The 20,532-nt window shown below is 44.5% G+C and overlaps 1 protein-coding gene across 1 annotated transcript in view; it reads left to right on the top strand.

Annotated features, from left to right (window-relative positions):
- PLEKHA2 (pleckstrin homology domain containing A2) overlaps positions 1 to 20,532 on the top strand; it is a 156,559-nt gene that overhangs the window by 70,496 nt on the left and 65,531 nt on the right. The window contains exon 8 of the mRNA XM_068272278.1: positions 17,184 to 17,252. Within this exon, the coding sequence (XP_068128379.1) occupies positions 17,184 to 17,252 (69 nt within the window). The remainder of the gene's footprint in view (positions 1 to 17,183; positions 17,253 to 20,532) is intronic.

Genomic DNA, 20,532 nt, shown 5'->3' with positions numbered 1-20,532 from the left:
TATAGAGACTGAAATCCTTGCCCATTCTTCTTTGCAAAACAGGTCCAGCTCAGTCAGATTAGATGGACATCGTTTGTGAACAGCAGTTTTCAGATCTTGCCACAGATTCTCGATTGGATTTAGATCTTGACTTTGACTGGGGCATTCTAACACATAGATATGTTTTGTTTAAACCATTCCATTGTTGCCCTGGCTGTATGTTTAGGGTCATTGTCCTGCTGGAAGGTGAACCTCCGCCCCAGTCTCAAGTCTTTTGCAGTCTCCAAGAGGTTTTCTTCCAAGTTTGCCCTGTATTTGGCACCATCCATCTTCCCATCAACTCTGACCAGCTTCCCTGTCCCTGCTGAAGAGATGCACCCCCCGAGCATGATGCTGCCACCACCATATTTGACAGTGGGGATGGTGTGTTCAGATTGATGTGCAGTGTTAGTTTTCTGCCACACATAGCGTTTTGCATTTTGGCCAAAAAGTTCCATTTTGGTCTCATCTGACCAGAGCACCTTCTTCCACATGGTTGTTGTGTCCCCCACATGGCTTGTGGCAAACTGCAAACGGGACTTCTTATGTTTTCTGTTAACAATGCCTTTCTTCTAGCCACTCTTCCACAAAGGCCATCTTTGTACAGGTCATGACTAATAGTTGTCTTATGGACAGAGTCTCCCACCTGAGCTGTAGATCTCTGCATCTCGTCCAGAGTCACCATGGGCCCCTTGACTGCATTTCTGATCAGCGCTCTCCTTGTTCGGCCTGTGAGTTTAGGTGGATGGCCTTGTCTTGGTAGGTTTACAGTTGTGCCATACGCCTTCCATTTCTGAATGATCGCTTGAACAGTGCTCCGTGGGATGTTCAAGGCTTTGGAAATCTTTTTGTAGCCTAAGCCTGCTTTAAATTTCTCAATAACTTGATCCCTGACCTGTCTGGTGTGTTCGTTGGACTTCATGGTGTTTTTGCTCCCAATATTCTCTTAGACAACCTCTGAGGCCCTCACAGAGCAGCTGTATTTGTATTGACATTAGATTACACACAGGTGCACTCTATTTAGTCATTAGTACTCATCAGGCAATGTCTATAGGTAACTGACTGCACTCCGAATAATTATGCACACACCACTTTGCAGTTATTGATTTGTAAAAAATGTTTAGAATCATGTATGATTTTCGTTCCACTTCTCATGTGTACACCACTTTGTGTTGGTCTTTCATGTGGAATTCCAATAAAATTGATTCATGTTTGTGGCAGTAATATGACAAAATGTGGAAAACTTCAAGGGGGCCGAATACTTTCGCAACCCACTGTAATTACCGGTGGTAATTGTTTTATTGTGAAAGCTGCCTTGTTTTGCTCTCAGCTGTTAAGGAGATGGGAGTGATTAATGCGTGTGCCAGCATCCCTGCAAATGTGTAATGTTAAAGTATATCATTGCTGTACACCTAACGAGATAGTCAGGCCTCAAAAGAATATAAATAGTTTTACTTCCCTCATTCTGCAGACTCAGAAACAGGGGCGGAACTAGAAATCACTGGGCTTCCTGCAAAACTTTGGGTGCCCCCCCCACACACCAAACACTTCCACTTCTATTAGCTCCACTACTCTTTGAGGTAAATGGATTACTTGTACGGTAAATATAAAATGTCTAGTGCTGGGTACATACGATAAACTTATTCCGCTCGTTTCTCCATTCGTTTCCCTTATCTTCCGCTCGATTTTCTTATCTTTTTCCATTCACTTCAATGAGAAATCGAGCAGTAAAACGATTGAGAGGAATATCAGACATGACGGAATTTATCAATAGAACGCATCTATCGAACGGAAAAACGTAAGGTGTGTACCTAGCATAGGACTCTCCTTCCCTCATTAGAAGTGAAGAAGGTACACCATATGCATGATGAAACACCTTCTTCAACTGAGTCTAGTTGGCACTACCTTATTATAGGATGCAAATGTATATCAGTTTTACAGTCACAAGGTGTATAACCACAGTGTAGGCAACAGTCAAATCCATGACTGGAATCTCAGGCATGCATAGGTGTGCGTATGTATACACAGCGGGTGTGCATCTCATCATGTGTGATCACCTGTCATTAAGCAAAATTAAATATGCTAATCAATGAACTATATTCACTAAACCATGATGGGAACCCAGGGCTGGTGTTATTCACAACCCAGAATGTTTAGCATTTCTCAGCACAAAAATAGCAGAAGCAGTTGTATGGTAAGTGGACTTCTAGGATTTTTTTTTATCTCCAATCCAAAGACTCCCATGATAAAGGAGGGTAAGGCCTGTACACATGCACTACGGATGTTGCCCAGCAAGGATCGGAAGCACATCCCTCGGTGACATCACTGGACCAAGGCTGTACAGACGCAGAGTTAGCCTAAAAGTTGACAATCTGTTGTTTTGCTGCTTTGTGGGGGGAGGGCTAACAGAGAAGCGCAGACATGGCGCCACACAGTGGTCGGGGTGAGCATTGAGCACAAAAGTATCAGGCCGTCCCTCAGCTAAGTTGATCTGGCTGGCAATCAAGGGGTCGTGGGCTACTGTACACACGCCGGATTATCAGCGGAGACACGTTATTGGTTGCCTTAGCTGACTTTAATCTAGCGTGTGTACGGGCCTTTAGACAGAAGTCACTAGTCAGCCTGCATACCTCCCAACTTTTTGAGATCAGAAAGAGGGACACTTAAGCCACACCCCTGTCTCGCCTTTAACCATGCCCTAGACACACCCCTAATCATGCATACTATAACGATTTCATAATTCATTTTCCTTCCTATTAACATTTGAAAATAAGAAATATATCTATTTAAAGAATGGGAATAGAGTTTAGAGTCAAACACATTTTTCAGTAGAAAAATACATACGGTATATTTACATAGATCTGTACATAAATCCTGAAAGAGGGACAAATGAGAAGGAAAGAGGGACAGGGTTCCCAAAGAGCGACTTTCCCTCCAAAAGACCCTGTCTCTACATCGGGGGTGCCTGAGGTCAAGCTGAGTGAGGGTCTCCAAGAAAACAACGGCCTAAGTTCTGCTGTTCATATTCTTTTCCTGCCTCTTATTTTCCCAAAATCTATTACACAATGATGGTGATTAAAACACTTCTGTGCTGTATGGGACAGTGAGTCTTTTGTGTGTGGTTTATTGAGGCATCGTCAGGGTGGAAGTCATTGGATATTTAATTAGAGATTCTGCTTCAAACTGGTCTGGAAAGAAGGAAGATAGTTAGACATAAGTCTACAGGATATCCAACCACACAGATCAGAGTACTTCTTTTTTTTACCTCTACCACCAACTGCAACCCAAGCTACTGTTAATAACGGTGTTATTAGAACTGTGCACCACCGGGTCAAGATAGTAACTAACAGGTGAAAAAAACTATGCAAACACCTCAGAAAACCTTGAAACGTATGTAGTTACTCAAACTGGGCAAAAAGAAGATGCCAGACCATGGAACAGCAGAAAGGTGCAACAAACCAAAAATCACATAGCAATGTAGCCAGGCCATACGTAGCTGCTGGGTTAATGAAACTCATGAAGATCCTTAATAAATATCATATCGTAGTGAAGAACAGAGGCGCCAAAAGAATACAATCAGATACTAAAAAGTTTAAAAATGCTTAGGAGGCAGTGGTGGACTTACCTCCTGCAAGCAGACACAAGAAACTCTGTATTCAAGAAAAATTAAATGTATTGGTACACTCCGGGAGGGGGGGGGGGGGGATTTGCAACGCGTTTCACAGGCTTATACCCGCTTCATCTGGCAATAGATAATTAGAGTACACAACAGCATTTGGTCCGGGTAACACCTGGCGCCTCAGGTGTTACCTGGACCAAATGCTGTTGTGTACTCCAATTATCTATTGCCTGATGAAGCAGGTATAAGCCTGCGAAACGCGTTGCGAAAAACCCCCCTGGAGTGTACCAATAAATTAAATTTTTCATGAATACACAGTTTCTTGTGTCTGCTTGCAGGAGGTAAGTCCACCACTGCCTCCTAAGCATTTTTAAACTTTTTAGTATCTGATTTTATTATTTTGGCGCCTCTGTTCTTCACTACGTTATGATTGATATCCACCCCTGGTGGAGGGGAATATCCCTTTCTTTCTCCTGTCTACAGAGAGCGACTTCTTGATCCTGAGTGAGGACAGGTTAATCTCCTCACCTGCTTATACAGTGCTTGCCTGGAGGTAACCCTGATTTGCGAGTATAATCTTGTACTCGTTTCTATAAACCCATTTATCAATACTTACTACACTATATTAGGCTCTCGGTTTGTCATTTTTACATATACCTTAATAAATATCTCATCCTGGTTATTCATCAAACTCCGACAACATTGAGACAGAAAGTTGTACATCCTAAGTACCTGATACCCGAGCACAAGCATAGCAACTTGGTGTGCTCAACTCAAGTGTACTGAGACAACCGCAGTAGGCAAGACAATGCAACCTCTCAGAAAGCGCATTAAAGGGACCCTGAGCAGCGCTTAAAAATTAAAAAATGTACTTACCTGGGGCTTCCTCCAGCCCCCCATAGCCTGGGAGCTCCATCAGCGCCCTCTGGTTCCCCTCCGTGGTCCCGCTGGCAGCGCTGTTAGCCCAACGACTTCAGACGATGTTGTGCACAACTGCGCATGCATGGCTTGTCTGCGCACCTGGATCGATCATGCACATATTTCCGTAAGACTTCTCAAAAGACTGAACTGTGCATGTGCAAGAGGCTTACGGCAACTGGCGCGTGATCAAGCTGGGTGCATGGACACGACTTTGGCCGAAGTCGCTGGGCTAATGGAGCCACCAGCAGGACCAAGGAGGGGACCCAGAGGACGCTGAGGGACCTCGTGGGATATGGGGGAGCTGGAGGCAGCCACAGGTAAGTGCAGATTTTCATTTTTAAGTGCTGCTCATGGTCCCTTTAAACAACTTTCATGGATCAGCACCATAAGTGAAGACTCAGTGGTCTTCCTACACTCTAAGTGGAAGGGACTTTCTTTTGAGGATGGTGAGGTACACATTTTGGACAGAGAAGAAAAACTGGTTCGCATGAGAGAAAAAAAAGGGCAAATCTATAGTATGTCAAATTGGCACAGCTATCCTTACACATGGGTGGAGGCTTTCAAAACCATTTATCAAAGTACAATGCTGTTTTGTCATCCTTACCCAGACGTTTAGAAGTTAATACACACCTTCAGCTAGACACTTAAGCAATTAACATCAACTTAATCAATTGGCTTTAGTTGGCAGGGCTAATGTGTATTTTCTGTATATACGAATGTCTGGGTGTTTCTTCCTCACTTCAGTTGAAGTAATAGGAACAAAATATCTTCAAGTAAACAACTTATGGCCCTTATTAAATTTACTTTTACTCCTTCGAGAGCATTTTTAATCTCCTGTCTAAAATAACTTTTCAGCACTAAGTGATTGAAGAAGTACCCAAAAAGTAGGTGAAAATGTACTAGAAAAGGTGAACTGAGCCCTTTTCCACCTGCAATCGCTAGCGTTCACGCTGAACGCTAGCGATTGCTGAATCGCAAAACCGGCGATTCCCCCGACGTTTGCGGCCGCGATTTTGCTATGCTATGCACTGCATAGCAAAATCGCGGCAATTATCGCTCCGCCGCGCGTTCGCGTTCCCCGCAAAAACGAATCGCGGTAGTGGAAATGACCTACCGCGATTCCCATGTTAAAAAGCAAACCGTAGCGATTGTAAAATCGCTAGCGGTTTGCGTTTTTGCGATTCAGCATCGCAAACGCCGCTAGTGGAAAAGGGCCCTGGGGTCTGATGCATTTAAGTCTGGTAAAGATGCTGTGCACAGGGAGTGAACACGGAAATGTTACCATTAGTAGCACAGGGGAAGCACCAGCCGTTAACCATAAACGCCACATGCTTACCGGGTTAAAGGGAACCCGAGGTGTGAGGTGTATGGAGGCTGCCATATTTATTACCTTTTAAACAATACCACTTGTCCGGCAGTCCTCCTGATCCTGTGTCTCTAATACGTTTAGCCATAGACCCTGAACAAGCATGCAGCAAATCAGGTACTCTGACTCAGGAGACTCAGGTTTTACTGGTTTAGCCATGTGCTTGCTTCAGAGTTTTGACTCAAACACTACTTCTGCCAGAAGATCAACAGGACTGCCAGGCAACTGGTATTGTTTACAAGGAAATAAATATGGCAGCTTCCATATTCCCCTCACTTCGAGCTCCCTTTAAGGCCCCCGTTTATATGGTAACCACATGCATTACCATAGCAGGGTGCATGTTAAAGGGGTTCCGTTGACCTTTTAAAAAACAATAACTGCCACTTACCTGGGGCAGCCCCCTGCAGCTAGAATGTCCCGCGCCGTCCTCTTCCGATGCGCCGTTCCCTGCCGCCGGTCTCGGTGTAATTATTTGTCTAACTAGACGAATAGAAGTGTGGCTGCGTGGCCATAGCTTGCTGTGCAGGTGCAGTACAGGAAATGTTAGTACTGCGCCTGCGCTGTAAGCTCCTGCTGACGCACGCGGGAGCGAACACACGCGCGGCCATGGCCATGCAGAGGCACTTCTATTACCCTTTAAGCCGGTAACACACGTGGCGCTAATGGGGCCGGTGCTTTCTCTAATGAAGGTAAAATTTCCGTGAGTTCCCTGTGCAAGGCAACTTTACTGGCGTGCATGGCATGTCAGCGGCTTTTTGGCGCAGGGTGACCCGAACGAAAAATTCAGGGTGGCGCTAAATACTATTTCCCCTCCGAGTCGTAGCAACTCAAAGGGTAAAGTAATTTGGGGTCCCACAATTGCTGGGTCCCCGAATTACACATGCGTGGACATTACTACTAGAGCCGCACCAAGCTTCTGCGCTTAGCAGCGTGCGCCAAGAAACCTTGCCTCGACTTTACCGGACTTTAGTGCATCAGGCCTCTGATGTCTTGTGGAAGCTGTAAGCTACTTTGAGTATACCACACAAAATTATATAAAGGTTTGTGACTGTGCACTGTAAATGTTTAAATGAATGCTTTGAAAAACCACAGAATAGTTTTTTTTACATTCCCAGCCTGAGGAGTCCCAGGTTCCTCTCACTCAGTCACAGCTTCACATAAGGGTTATGCAGCCTGAGTAAAAAGCAGCTATAATTAGGAAATTAACTAGGTCTTATTTACATTGGAATTTTAATTACAATGTGCGGGTGATTATCTTTGCTGAAATATTCCATTCATTAGTGTTAGTGCTGAAGGCTCACAGCCAGGTATGTACAGTGACACCGCCCTTGTATGCTGGGTGACACCAGGGTCATGAGAAAAGGAAGACCGCACAGAAGTGCTACTATAGGGACAGTAGAGGTGTGTTTGCCATTATAGTGCAAAAACTTTCTAATACTTTCAGTGTTTTTTTTGCTTGCGGAATGCTGAATTGTATCTGTCAGTAGGATAGGAAAGCTCAACACTGATGGTAGGAAGCACGCTATAGGGGAACACTAATGGTAGGAAGCACACCATAGTGGAACACTGATGGTAGGAAGCACACTATAGGGGAACACTGATGGTAGGAAGCACACTATAGGGGAACACTGATGGTAGGAAGCACACTATAGGGGAACACTGATGGTAGGAAGCACACCATAGTGGAACACTGATGGTAGGAAGCATACTATAGTGGAACACTGATGGTAGGAAGCATACTATAGGGGAACACTGATGGTAGGAAGCACACTATAGGGGAACACTGATGGTAAGAAGCACACTATAGGGGAACACTGAGGGTAGGAAGCACACTATAGTGGAACACTGATGGTAGGAAGCACACTATTGTAGCTTTGAGGTGTGTTTATGTTGGATCCATATACCTTTGTGTATTGTCCTCTCCACTCCTTGTTCCCAGTGTTGCCAACCGCCCGTAAATTTTGATACAAATTAAGCTGCCCGTGAATTCCATAAGGAATTCATTAGCGTCCGTAAGGGCGGCCAGTCTGCCCGCCCTGTTGCAGGAGGACAGCAGCGCAGTGGAGGGACAGCTGTGGATTCAGCGGTGGAGAAGGGGGGCAATCTCCCCCCCCCCCTTCCCTCACCTTAGTGCTCTCCCTCCCTCGCTCTCCCCTCCGGAACTAAGTGATGAGTGGCGTTTGGCAGGGGGCGGAACTCGCCTCCGTCTCGCTCCAAGCGCCGGAAGTTCTGCTGCTCTGGTCGGGACCAGACCAGAGTAGCGGCAAATCATCCCGCGCCTGCGACAAGACGCAGGTAAGTTCCGCTCGCTGCCGCCTGCCAGCCACTCAGGACTTAGTTCCGGGGGGGGGGGGGGGAGAGCGAGGGAGGGAGAGCACTAAGGTGAGGGAAGGGGGGGGGAGATTGCCCCCTTCTTCACCGTTGATGCCACAGCTCTCCCTCCACTACGCTGCTTTCCTCCTGCTGGGGGGGTCACCTGGCTACCTATTGTGGGCACATATACCTTTGGCTACATATACTGGGCACATATAACCCTGACTATATATACTGGGACATATACCTCTGGCTACATATACTAGGCACATATAACCCTGACTACATATACTGGGACATATACCTCTGGCTACATATACTGGGCACATATACCCCTGCCTACATATACTGGGCACATATACCCCTGCCTACATATACTGGGGACATATACCCGACTACATATACTGGGCACATATACCCCTGCCTACATATACTGGGGACATATACCTCTGGCTACATATACTGGCACATATATCTGTTGGCTACATATACTGAGGACACTGGCTGTTTGCCATTATGTGCATTTACTGGTGAAAAGCTGTCTCTTATTATGTGCATTTACTGGTGAAAAGCTGTCTCTTATTATGTACATTTACTGGTGAAAAGCTGTCTCTTATTATGTGCATTTACTGGTGAAAAGCTGTCTCTTATGTGCATTTTCTGTTGAAAAGCTGTCTCTTATGTGCATTTACTGGTGAACAGCTGTCTCTTATTTGCGTTTACTGGTGAAAAGCTGTCTCTTATTATGTGCATTTACTGGTGAAAAGCTACCTCTTTTTATGTGCATTTACTGGTGAAAAGCTGTCTCTTATTACGTGCATTTACTGGTGAAAAGCTGTCTCTCATTACGTGCATTTACTGGTGAAAGGCTGTCATTACGTGCATTTACTGGTGAAAGGCTGTCTGTCATTACGTGCATTTACTGGTGAAAGGCTGTCTGTCATTACATGCATTTACTGGTGAAAGGCTGTCTGCCATTACGTGCATTTACTGGTGAAAGGCTGTCTCTTATGTGCATTTACTGGTGAAACGCTGTCTTTCATTATGTGCATTTACTTGCCATGCCCACTGTCGTTTTCCTCTAACATGTTGCCCACTACCCATTTGACTTCCCCCTCATATGTGCCAGTCTAGAACCGGCCCTGTACCCCTGCCTACATATACTGGGCACATATACCCCTGGCTACCTGTTCTGGAGACATCTATACCCCTGGCCACCTATTCTGGGGACACCTATAGACCTGGGGCTACCTATTTTTGGGGAACCACTGCTGTCAGATTAAATGTATTTTGGGGAACTGCTGCCAGATTATGTGTATGTTGGGGGAATCGCTGCTGCCAGATTACATCTATTTTTTGGGAACCACTGCCATATTATTTGTATTTTGGAAGAACCTCTGCCAGATTACGTGGATTTTTGGTGAAATGCTGTAAGATTACATGTATTTTGGGGGAAGGGGGGGGGGGGACACTATGGCAGAGCTCAAACTTCCCTGGCAGACCTTTCACAGCAATACTAAAATCATGTATATTTGGCCCCACCCATGACCATGCCCACATTCTGTTGCGTGACCACGTCCATTTTTTTGTCAGTAAAAAAAACCTTTTGTCAGTTAATTTTTAGGTATTTGTCAGTAAAAAATAACGTGAAAGGTTGGCAACACTGCTTCCCCCCCCCCCCCCCCCCCCCCCCCGGTCCCCATAATCACTCCTAGATAAAATTGACTTTTGGCTTGAAGAACGCCCGTTGGATCCTAATGAGGCTTCCCTCATCCTCCTTGGTCAACTCAATCTGGTGCTGGCAGCCCCAGACAAATGGCAACATTAACATTAGCCGCTGTGCAGGTGTGCGATGTGGCGGCGGTGACAGACCTAGAGCCCGTTTTTAAACAGGCTCAGGTCACTAGTGTTTTTATAAACTTTCCTGTGGTCATGAACCATGAACACAGGAAAAGCCTTTACCTCTGAATAAGTATAGATAGGTCATAGATCTCGAAACGTGCATTAGGTTATTGACATTATGATCAATGTGTATTAAGGACTTTTTTATGCTATATCACTTGTATGACTATTTACTGACATTACTATTAAAAGTTATGTTTTATGTATAAGATTACTAGGCCGCGAAACCCTCAATTTATATTTTGTTTGTTTTTGATCATGTTATTGATAAGCTTATCAGTTCATCACTCTGCATAGCAGCAGGTCATAGCTGGAAAGAGCTGTCACTTGTGGCTTCTGGGAGGGCGTGTCTTACGTAATACCTTCCTGTCATGTCTGCTGGTTCTGGTTTCTGTGGTTACAGAGACTCTGTAGAAAGATATGTCACTCAGAAGTACATGATGCTGACAAGCCTGTACCATACATACGGTACATGGCAGGAGTGCACCACGCATAACTCAGTCACACGCACGATTGCAGGACTTCACCAGGGCTGCCCCTACTCTCTGGAACTCTCTCCCACCAGCCGTCAGACTCGCCCCCACCTTTGATACCTTCAAACAAGCTCTCAAGACTCACCTCTTCACGCTCGCATACCCCCTACACCAGCACCATAATATGTTCTGTTAGACCCCCTCTCAAAAGACGCACCTATTGTCTCCACCCCACCCTTTAGATTGTAAGCCTCTGGCAGGGCCCTCCTCCCTAATGTATCCAGCTTAATTATGCAATCTTACTCACAACCACCCCTCTTGTAGACTCGAACAGTCTCTATTTTGACCTATGACACTGTATTGTTATCAAATCATTTGCATGATCTTGTTTTGTTGTGAGTTTCCGTATGTTCTACCTGTATGTTAACCCATTTATCTATTGTGCAGCGCTGCGTAATATGTTGGCGCTTTATAAATACAATAAATAATAATAATAATAATACTGTTCCACCAATAATCAGAGAAGTGTTACTGTGCTGTATATAATGAGAGAAGTGTTATTGTGCAATACATAATGAGAGAAGTGTTAGGCCCCGTTCACACTTGCGTTTTGGCAAGTAAACGGACCGGATCCTGATCGGATCCTGACCTGATCCTGATCAGAACTGTACAGTTCCGATCCGGATCCGGTCCGTTTATATCAGGCATGCATCAGGCTGCCATCCGCATCCGTGGGCAAAAAATAGTTAAATATAAAGAAAAAAATGTTGGGGTCAGCAGAAGGTGCACCTGGTGCACATGTACAATCAGGTTCCTCCGCTGTAGGCCTCACCTCCACCTCCCGACATACTGCCAAACAGCTCCAGCACGTCTGTCACTGCTGCTCCACTCCAGACATGCTTGGCCCATGTGTCCCCATCCGAAATGGCCGCTTGGGTACGCATAGGAAGTGGGGTAGAACGTCAGGTTTTTGTAGGCAGTGTGTTCTGTGCCTTCTGTTTCCCATTGGTTTCTGTGTTCCTGATGGTGCTGTCAGGATCAGGTCAGGCTCCGGTCAGGATGCATGGGCCGGAGATCCGGACACAAAAAATAGCGCATGTTGGAAAAGAGTCCGGAGTCCGGATCCGGTCCGGCTCCGTACTGTACGGAACGTACGTATGTGAACGTCCGCATAGCCTTTGCATTGCTATGCGGAACGTACGTTCCGTTTGTACAGTATGCGGTCCGGATCAGATCCGGAAAATCCGGATAACGAACGCTAATGTGAACCGGGCCTTACTGTCACTGTGCCACCAATAATCAGAGAGGAGTTACTGTGTCATACATACATGACAGGAGTGTTACTGTGCCATATACAGTGGGATGCAAAAGATTGGGCAACCTTGTTAATGATCTTGATTTTCTTGTAAGTCGTTGGTTGTTATGATACAAAATGTCAGTTAAATATACCATATAGGAGACACACACAGTCATATTTAAGAAGTGAAATGAAGTTTATTGGATTTACAGAAAGTGTGCAATAATTGTTTAAACAAAATTAGGCAGGTGCATACATTTGGGCACCACAAAAAAAGAAATGAAATCAATATTTAGTAGATCCTCCTTTTGCAGAAATTACAGCCTCTAAATGCTTCCTGTAGGTTCCAATGAGAGTCTGGATTCTGGATGAAGGTATTTGGGACCATTCCTCTTTACAAAACAACTCTAGCTCATTCAGGCTTGATGGCTTCCGAGCATGGACAGCTCTCTTTAATTCACACCACAGATTTTCAATTATATTCAGGTCTGGGGACTGAGATGGCCATTCCATAACGTTGTACTTGTTCCTCTGCATGAATGCCTTAGTGGATTTTGAGCTGTGTTTAGGGTTGTTGTCTTGTTGAAAGATCCAGCCCCAGCGCAGCTTCAGCTTTGTCACTGATTCCTGGACATTGGTCTCCAGAATCTGCTGATACTGAGTGGAATCCATGCGTCCTTCAATTTTGACAAGATGCCCAGTCCCTGCACTGGCCACACAGCTCCACAGCATGATGGAACCACCACCATATTTTACTGTAGGTAACAGGTGTTTTTCTTGGAATGCTGTGTTGTTTTCCCTCCATGCATAACACCCCTTGTTATGCCCAAATAACTCAATTTTAGTTTCATCAGTCCACAGCACCTTATTCCAAAATGAAGCTGGCTTGTGCAAATGTACTTTAGCATACCTCAAGTGGCTCTTTTTGTGCTGTGGGTGGAGAAAAGGATTCCTCTGCATCACTCCTGCACAGTATCTCCTTGTGTAAAGTGCGCCGAGTGGTTGAATGATGCACAGTCACTCCATTTGCAGCAAGATGATGTTGTAGGTCTTTGGTGCTGCCCTGTGGGTTGACTCTCACTGTTCTCGCCATTCGTCGCTTCTGTCTATCCGAGATTTTTCTTGGTCTGCCACTTCGAGCCTTAACTTGAACTGAGCCTGTGGTCTTCCATTTCCTCAATATGTTCCTAACTGTGGAAACAGACAGCTGAAATCTCCGAGACAGCTTTCTGTATCCTTCCCCTAAATCATGATGGCGAACAATCTTTGTATTCAGGTCATTTGAGAGTTGTTTTGAGACCCTCCATGTTGCTACTATTCAGAGAAAATTAAGAGGAGGGAAACTTACAATTGACCCCCTTAAATACTCTTTCTCATAACTGGATTCACCTTTGTATTTAGGACAGGGGTCACTGAGCTTACCAAGCCAATTTTAGTTCCAATAATTATGTCTAAAGGTTTTGGTATCAATAAAATGGCCCAAATGTATGCACCTGCCTAATTTTATTTAAACAATTATTGCGCACTTTCTGTAAATCCAATATCACTGTGTGTGTCTGCTATATGATATATTTAACTGACATTTTTTATTGTAACAACCAACGATTTATACAGGAAAATTGTGACGATTAACAAGGTTGCCCAAACCTTCACATCCCACTGTATATTTGACAGGAGTGATACTGTGGCATATATAGTGAGAGAAGTGTTACTGTGCGATACATGAGAGAAGTGTTACTGTGCGATACATGAGAGAAGTGTTACTGTGCGATACATGAGAGAAGTGTTACTGTGCGATACATGAGAGAAGTGTTACTGTGCGATACATGAGAGAAGTGTTACTGTGCGATACATGAGAGAAGTGTTACTGTGCAATACATGAGAGAAGTGTTACTGTGCGATACATGAGAGAAGTGTTACTGTGCGATACATGAGAGAAGTGTTACTGTGCGATACATGAGAGAAGTGTTACTGTGCGATACATGAGAGAAGTGTTACTGTGCGATACATGAGAGAAGTGTTACTGTGCGATACATGAGAGAAGTGTTACTGTGCGATACATGAGAGAAGTGTTACTGTGCGATACATGAGAGAAGTGTTACTGTGCCATATATGATGAAAGAAGTGCAACTGTGCCAGTGCCACAGAATATGTTGGCGCTTTATAAATCAATAATAATTATACATGATGAATGGAACTGTTGCTGTGCCACACATAATGATGGAATGTGGGAAACGTGTTATAATGGGGTTGATAAAGTAAAAGTAGATGCTGTGTTAAGGCGTGTTTAACTCCTATCTTTAGGCACTGAGTTATCTCATGAATCAATACAATTTGCATTCATTTTGCACACAATTCCATGCATTAATTAATTAATATCTATGCCTAGACATTGATCATACATTAGTGCAAATGCTCTAGAAATTATGCAGCTATTTTCACTTCATATTACGGAATGATTCAGGACAGCTTTTCAGCTGGCACATTGTTTCTCATGCAGAAGTCCCAAAGAACGTTAGCATTCCTTTTTTAATATACGGTAATCCATAGGCCATACATTAGCCATAAGTAATGAGAGTAGTACAGTGCCATAAATAATGAGAAGTGTTAATGTGCCAACAGTGATGAGAAAAGTATTACTGTGACATACATAATAAGGGAAGGGCACTGTGCTATCAATAAGAGATTGATACGGCAGACATGTTCGTCTGCCCTGTACCTTCACAAAGGCGACATATAGCCCCGAAACGATCGTCGGTTGTGACGGTCAGATGTATTGACGTGTGTGTGATGGGACAATAATCTTGCACAGTTCCAGATCAAGTCTGTATGTGGATCCTTCCTATGATTTTGTGGCTGCTGTTTGCTACAAGGTTCCAGCACCAGCAGCCATTCTTACCAGGTGTGTGATTCTTGTGATGGGCTATCAATAAGAGAAATGCCACACATCATGACTGAAGGGTTACTGTGCCATAATTAACCAGAGCAATGTTAGAAGCAAGGAGATATGACTCTACCCTCAGAAGTGAGAGAAGGGTTAAACCACTGCCCCATACAAATGACTGAAGTATTACGGAGCTCACTCCAACCTGAATAATCACAAATACCTTCTGTTTTGAAGAGACACTGAAGCGAGAAAAAAAATTATGATATAATGAATTTGTTGTGTAGTACGGATATTTACAAGAACATTAGTAGGAAAGAAAATATTCTCATCTTTTTATTTTTTAGTTATATAGCTTTTTTTTTTATAAAATTGCATCTTTTTCTAATATTTGCAGTTTACACACTACTCAGTATTCTAAAAGATTTTACAGAGCAGGCCAGTGAACTATTTACCTGTCCTCTGCAGAGAATAAGAAGATACAATGACTGACAGTTGAGATAGGCTTCAGAAGACAGAGCTCTCTGTGACTTTGAAAGTCATGGAGCTTAATGGCTCTTTTGCATAGATAACAACTGGAGTTTCTTAACTCTTCCTGTACAGGAAACAATAATATACTTATGTATCTGCTCCTGATGTTTTACTTCTTAGCTGTACTACACATACAAATCATCATCATTTTTTTTTTCGCTTCAGTGTCTCTAAGGCAAACTTCTGTTTTTCATAGCATTTTAGTAATAAGGCTTTTTGGTCTCTTTCAGCCCTTTACACGCTCCTAGGAGTTCTGGTTCACCATGAGTTTGTTGGGTTGTCTGTAACTCTGGGTGTTTCAAGTCCTACCATTTAGAGCCACAGTAATCCATGTCATGCACTGATGAGGATCAACCAATCTGAAAAGGTCTTTATGCATGTTGGATTTGTTTGGCTCTGTAATATTAACAAGCCCACACATCATTGCATTCCAGCGGATCTGGAGGTGTGTTGAGCTATCAGGGATAAGAAAGAGATGCATTGTGGGAAACTTTAGAATCTCACTCCAACCTGAATAATCTCAAATATCTTCTACCGGTATTTAAGAAGGCAAAGTTCTGTATTCCATAGCATTTTGATAAGGAGGCTTTTTGGTCTCTTTCAGCCCATTACACACTCCTAGGATTTCTGGTTCACCCTGAGCTTGCTGGGTAATTATGTAACTCTGTGTTATAGATGGTGAGAGAAGTATTATAAGCTTTCTATAAGAGAAGTGTTACTATGCCACCCACGGAGTCGGAGAGGGTGATGTCGCCGTGCCATAAATCACATGGGAGATGGTGTTGTTTTGTGAATAATGAGGGAGGAATGGCCTTACCACAAATAATGGGTGAAATATAATCTGGAATGTATAATGTGGAAGCTTACACAATGATGAAGCAAGGTGTAGAGCACAAGGGATGTTTAGCTCACTTTTCCTGTTCCCATTTTGCAGAACACCTGCAATTATTCTGTGATTAATGCCTGCCAGCCTGAGGCTTGGGGCACAGCTGTAGTCTAGGGATTCCTGAATGTCAGTAATAAGCCTAAAGCATCGTTTTTAATATCTTTATTAAATATATATATATATATATATATATATATATATATATATATATATATATATATATATATATACCGTTTTCGATCAATGCCAGATGTCATCATGCTGGATCCTTAATGACCTCCAATGCAAGAGTCCTGACCAATCTGGTCTCATGTATCTCTTTAAGATGTATCCGGACAGTACATAACTCAGGTTTGCCTTGAAGAATGAGGTACCAACACCACACCCTAAAGATGGAGCACTTACCCCATTGATCCACTGCTATATTAGGTACTCAGCGCCTCCGGGGCAATTTAAGGCCTCCCCCGGCTGTCACAAACTCTCCAAAAGGACATAGACCCCAGATGAGTCAAAGGAAGTGACGAAACCGGTAGGGCAGTGGAACGGGGGAAGGGAGGCGAAGGAGACAGCATGGCGTTCCATCTCTGGACTCCGACGGATAATGCTGTGACCTGAAGCCAGTCAGACTGACCATTATCAGGGTAGAGCCCGCTAAAACTCTGAGCTTGTACAAAGAAGTGGATATGTGTGTTCAATCTCAATTTTAATAAATGTTAATTATGGCAGCTGCCTAGGACCTGGAGATAGTCTAGGGGCCTAGTGAATGCTAGCCCCACCAAATCTCACTAAAACAGCCAGGTGACCATCAGCGGTGGGCAAAAACTGCTGTCTTGCCAAGCACCCCATTTCATCTTAATAATTTTCTGCAGCTAGTGTAACCATAGTAATAGCCTATACTGGAAATGTTAAGTGCACTTACCAGTAAGTATAATCAGTAAAACCAAAATGACTTTTTTTTTTCTCTTATTTTCAGAGGAAAAACTGGAAAAGAAGATATTTTGTCTTGGACATGTTTTCAATTAGCTACTTCAAATGTGAAAAGGTAAGTAACTTTTTTTGGATAACCATCTCTGCTCACTGGGGGCAGACATTGCTTCTTGTGTTGGAAGTAGTGTTGGGCGAACAGTGTTCGCCACTGTTCGGGTTCTGCAGAACATCACCCTGTTCGGGTGATGTTCGAGTTCGGCCGAACACCTGACGGTGCTCGGCCAAACCGTTCGGCCACATGGCCGAACTAAGAGCGCATGGCCGAACGTTCCCCGAACGTTCGGCTAGCGCTGTGATTGGCCGAACGGGTCACGTGGTTCGGGCCCGAACGCGCTCTGATTGGCCGAACGGTCACGTGGTTCGGGTAAATAAATACCCGAACCATGTCATATCTCCGCCATTTGTCTGTGGGTTTAGCTTTGGGTAGGCAGGCAGGGTAGTTCGCTCTCCAGCCACGCTAGCCAGGGTCCCCCCCAGTCATTGTGTGTCGCTGCTGGGAACAGTAGTACACCGCTCGCTCAGCCACACTATATATAGCATTGTTTACTGCCACTGTGTACCTCGCTCAGCCACGCTATATATATAGCATTGTGTTTTCTGACACTCTGTGTACACGGCTTAGCCTGACTAATATAGCATTGTGTGTACTGCCACTGTGCACCTCGCTCAGCCACGCTATATATAGCATTGTGTGTACTGCCACTGTGCACCTCGCTCAGCCACGCTATATATAGCATTGTGTGTACTGCCACTGTGCACCTCGCTCAGCCACGCTGTATATAGCATTGTGTGTACTGCCACTGTGCACCTCGCTCAGCCACGCAGCCAGCGTTATGTCGGAACGCTGTTTCAGTGCTGCCGGAGGCATCGTCACAGATCGGCGTATCCGCCTCTCCACAGAAAATGCAGACCGTCTGACTCAAATTAAAATGAATCAATCCTGGATTGGAAATGACTACGCAACACTCCAGGACCCCAACCAAGTAACATGACCAATGAACATCTGGGATGGTGTAGCGTTTCCGGTCCCTGTTTATTGAACCTCTCATCTGTATTACATTTATGACTGCATGGCGGCAAAAAGCATTGCTGCTATATCCGCACGCTTCTTGCCCTCATGCAAGGCCTGGGTTGTTGTGTCTTACAAAGCGTGGCCTTCTCCTCCTGCGCCTCCTCCTGTTCCATCACATCTGCTGCTGCTGGGTTAGCGTTGCCGCGTGGTCCCTGTTTATTGAACCACTTATCTTTATTACATTTATGACTGCATGGCGGTACAAAGCATGCTATCCGCACGCTTCTTGCCCTCATGCAAGGCCTGGGTTGTTGTGTCTCACAAAGCGTGGCCTTCTCCTCCTGCGCCTCCTCCTGTTCCATCACGTCTGCTGCTGCTGGGTTAGCGTTGCCGCGTGGTCCCTGTTTATTGAACCACTTATCTTTATTACATTTATGACTGCATGGCGGTACAAAGCATGCTATCCGCACGCTTCTTGCCCTCATGCAAGGCCTGGGTTGTTGTGTCTCACAAAGCGTGGCCTTCTCCTCCTGCGCCTCCTCCTGTTCCATCACGTCTGCTGCTGCTGGGTTAGCGTTGCCGCGTGGTCCCTGTTTATTGAACCACTTATCTTTATTACATTTATGACTGCATGGCGGTACAAAGCATGCTATCCGCACGCTTCTTGCCCTCATGCAAGGCCTGGGTTGTTGTGTCTCACAAAGCGTGGCCTTCTCCTCCTGCGCCTCCTCCTGTTCCATCACGTCTGCTGCTGCTGGGTTAGCGTTGCCGCGTGGTCCCTGTTTATTGAACCACTTATCTTTATTACATTTATGACTGCATGGCGGTACAAAGCATGCTATCCGCACGCTTCTTGCCCTCATGCAAGGCCTGGGTTGTTGTGTCTCACAAAGCGTGGCCTTCTCCTCCTGCGCCTCCTCCTGTTCCATCACGTGTGCTGCTGCTGGGTTAGCGTTACCGGTCCCTTTTCCTGGAACCTCTTATATGTATTACATTTATGACTGCATGCCGACAAAAAACATGTTACCTGTGCAAAGAAAACAGACATTTCCCGCATTTAAAAGACAGTTTTCCCTTTGAAACTTTAAAATCGATTTTCTCAAAAACTATAAGCTCTTTTTGCTAAAACTTTTTTTCCTCTTGTACCCACTCCCAAGGTGCACATACCCTGTAAATTTGGGGTATGTAGCATGTAAGGAGGCTTTACAAACCACAAAAGTTCGGGTCCCCATTGACTTCCATTATGTTCGGAGTTCGGGTCGAACACCCGAACATCGCGGCCATGTTCGGCCTGTTCGGCCCGAACCCGAACATCTAGATGTTCGCCCAACACTAGTTGGAAGCTGGTAGCCTGCCCAAAGAAGCGTCAGCAGGCTACCAACTATGACTTCATAGTAGAAAATAATCTTATTTCTCAGCATCAACATGGGTTTACTAAAGACAGGTCCTGTTTGACTAACATGCTCAGCTTTTATGAGGTAGTGAATGCTAATATGGATATTGGGAATGCTGTAGATGTGATATACTTGGACTTTGCTAAGGCCTTCGACACTGTCCCCCACAAAAGTCTGGTGCAAAAGTTGGGGATGCAAGGACTGGGGAAGAGTTTGTGTGCTTGGATAGGGAACTGGCTAATGGACAGAAAACAAAGAGTTGTGGTCAATGGATCATACTCAAAATGGGAGACTGTTAGCAGTGGGGTACCACAGGGGTCTGTACTGGGTCCAGTGCTCTTCAATTTATTTATTAATGACCTAGTGGATGCAGTAGTGAGCAATGTTGCCATTTTTGCAGATGATACAAAATTGTGCAGAATCATCAACTCTCAGGAAGATAGTGTCATATTGCAACAGGATCTGGATAGGATGGCTATATGGGCACATAAATGGCAGATGAAATTCAATGTTGAAAAATGTAAAGTCATGCATTTTGGTCGTACCAATGGTCTAGCACCATACAAAATAAATGGGAGACAGTTGGGGACATCAAACTTGGAGAAGGACTTAGGAGTACTCATCGACAACAAGTTAAATAATCGTACTCAATGCCAAGCCGCTGCAGCTAAAGCTAACAAAATTTTGGGATGCATTAAAAGGGAAATAAAAACTCGAGATGCGAGCATAATATTGCCCCTGTTTAACTCTCTAGTAAGGCCACATCTGGAATATGGAATTCAGTTCTGGGCACCACATTACAAAAAAGATATTGCAGTTTTAGAGCAGGTGCAGAGACGAGCAACAAAATTGATACATGGGATGGAAGGTCTCGCTTACCAAGAAAGGTTAGATAAACTGGGTTTATTTAGTCTGGAGAAAAGAGGCCT

Source organism: Hyperolius riggenbachi, chromosome 3 (genome assembly GCF_040937935.1).
Source record: "Hyperolius riggenbachi isolate aHypRig1 chromosome 3, aHypRig1.pri, whole genome shotgun sequence".
NCBI classification, from domain to species: Eukaryota; Metazoa; Chordata; class Amphibia; order Anura; family Hyperoliidae; genus Hyperolius; species Hyperolius riggenbachi.
The sequence above is the reverse complement of the archived record's forward strand: the minus strand, read 5'-3'. Positions and strand labels throughout refer to the sequence as shown.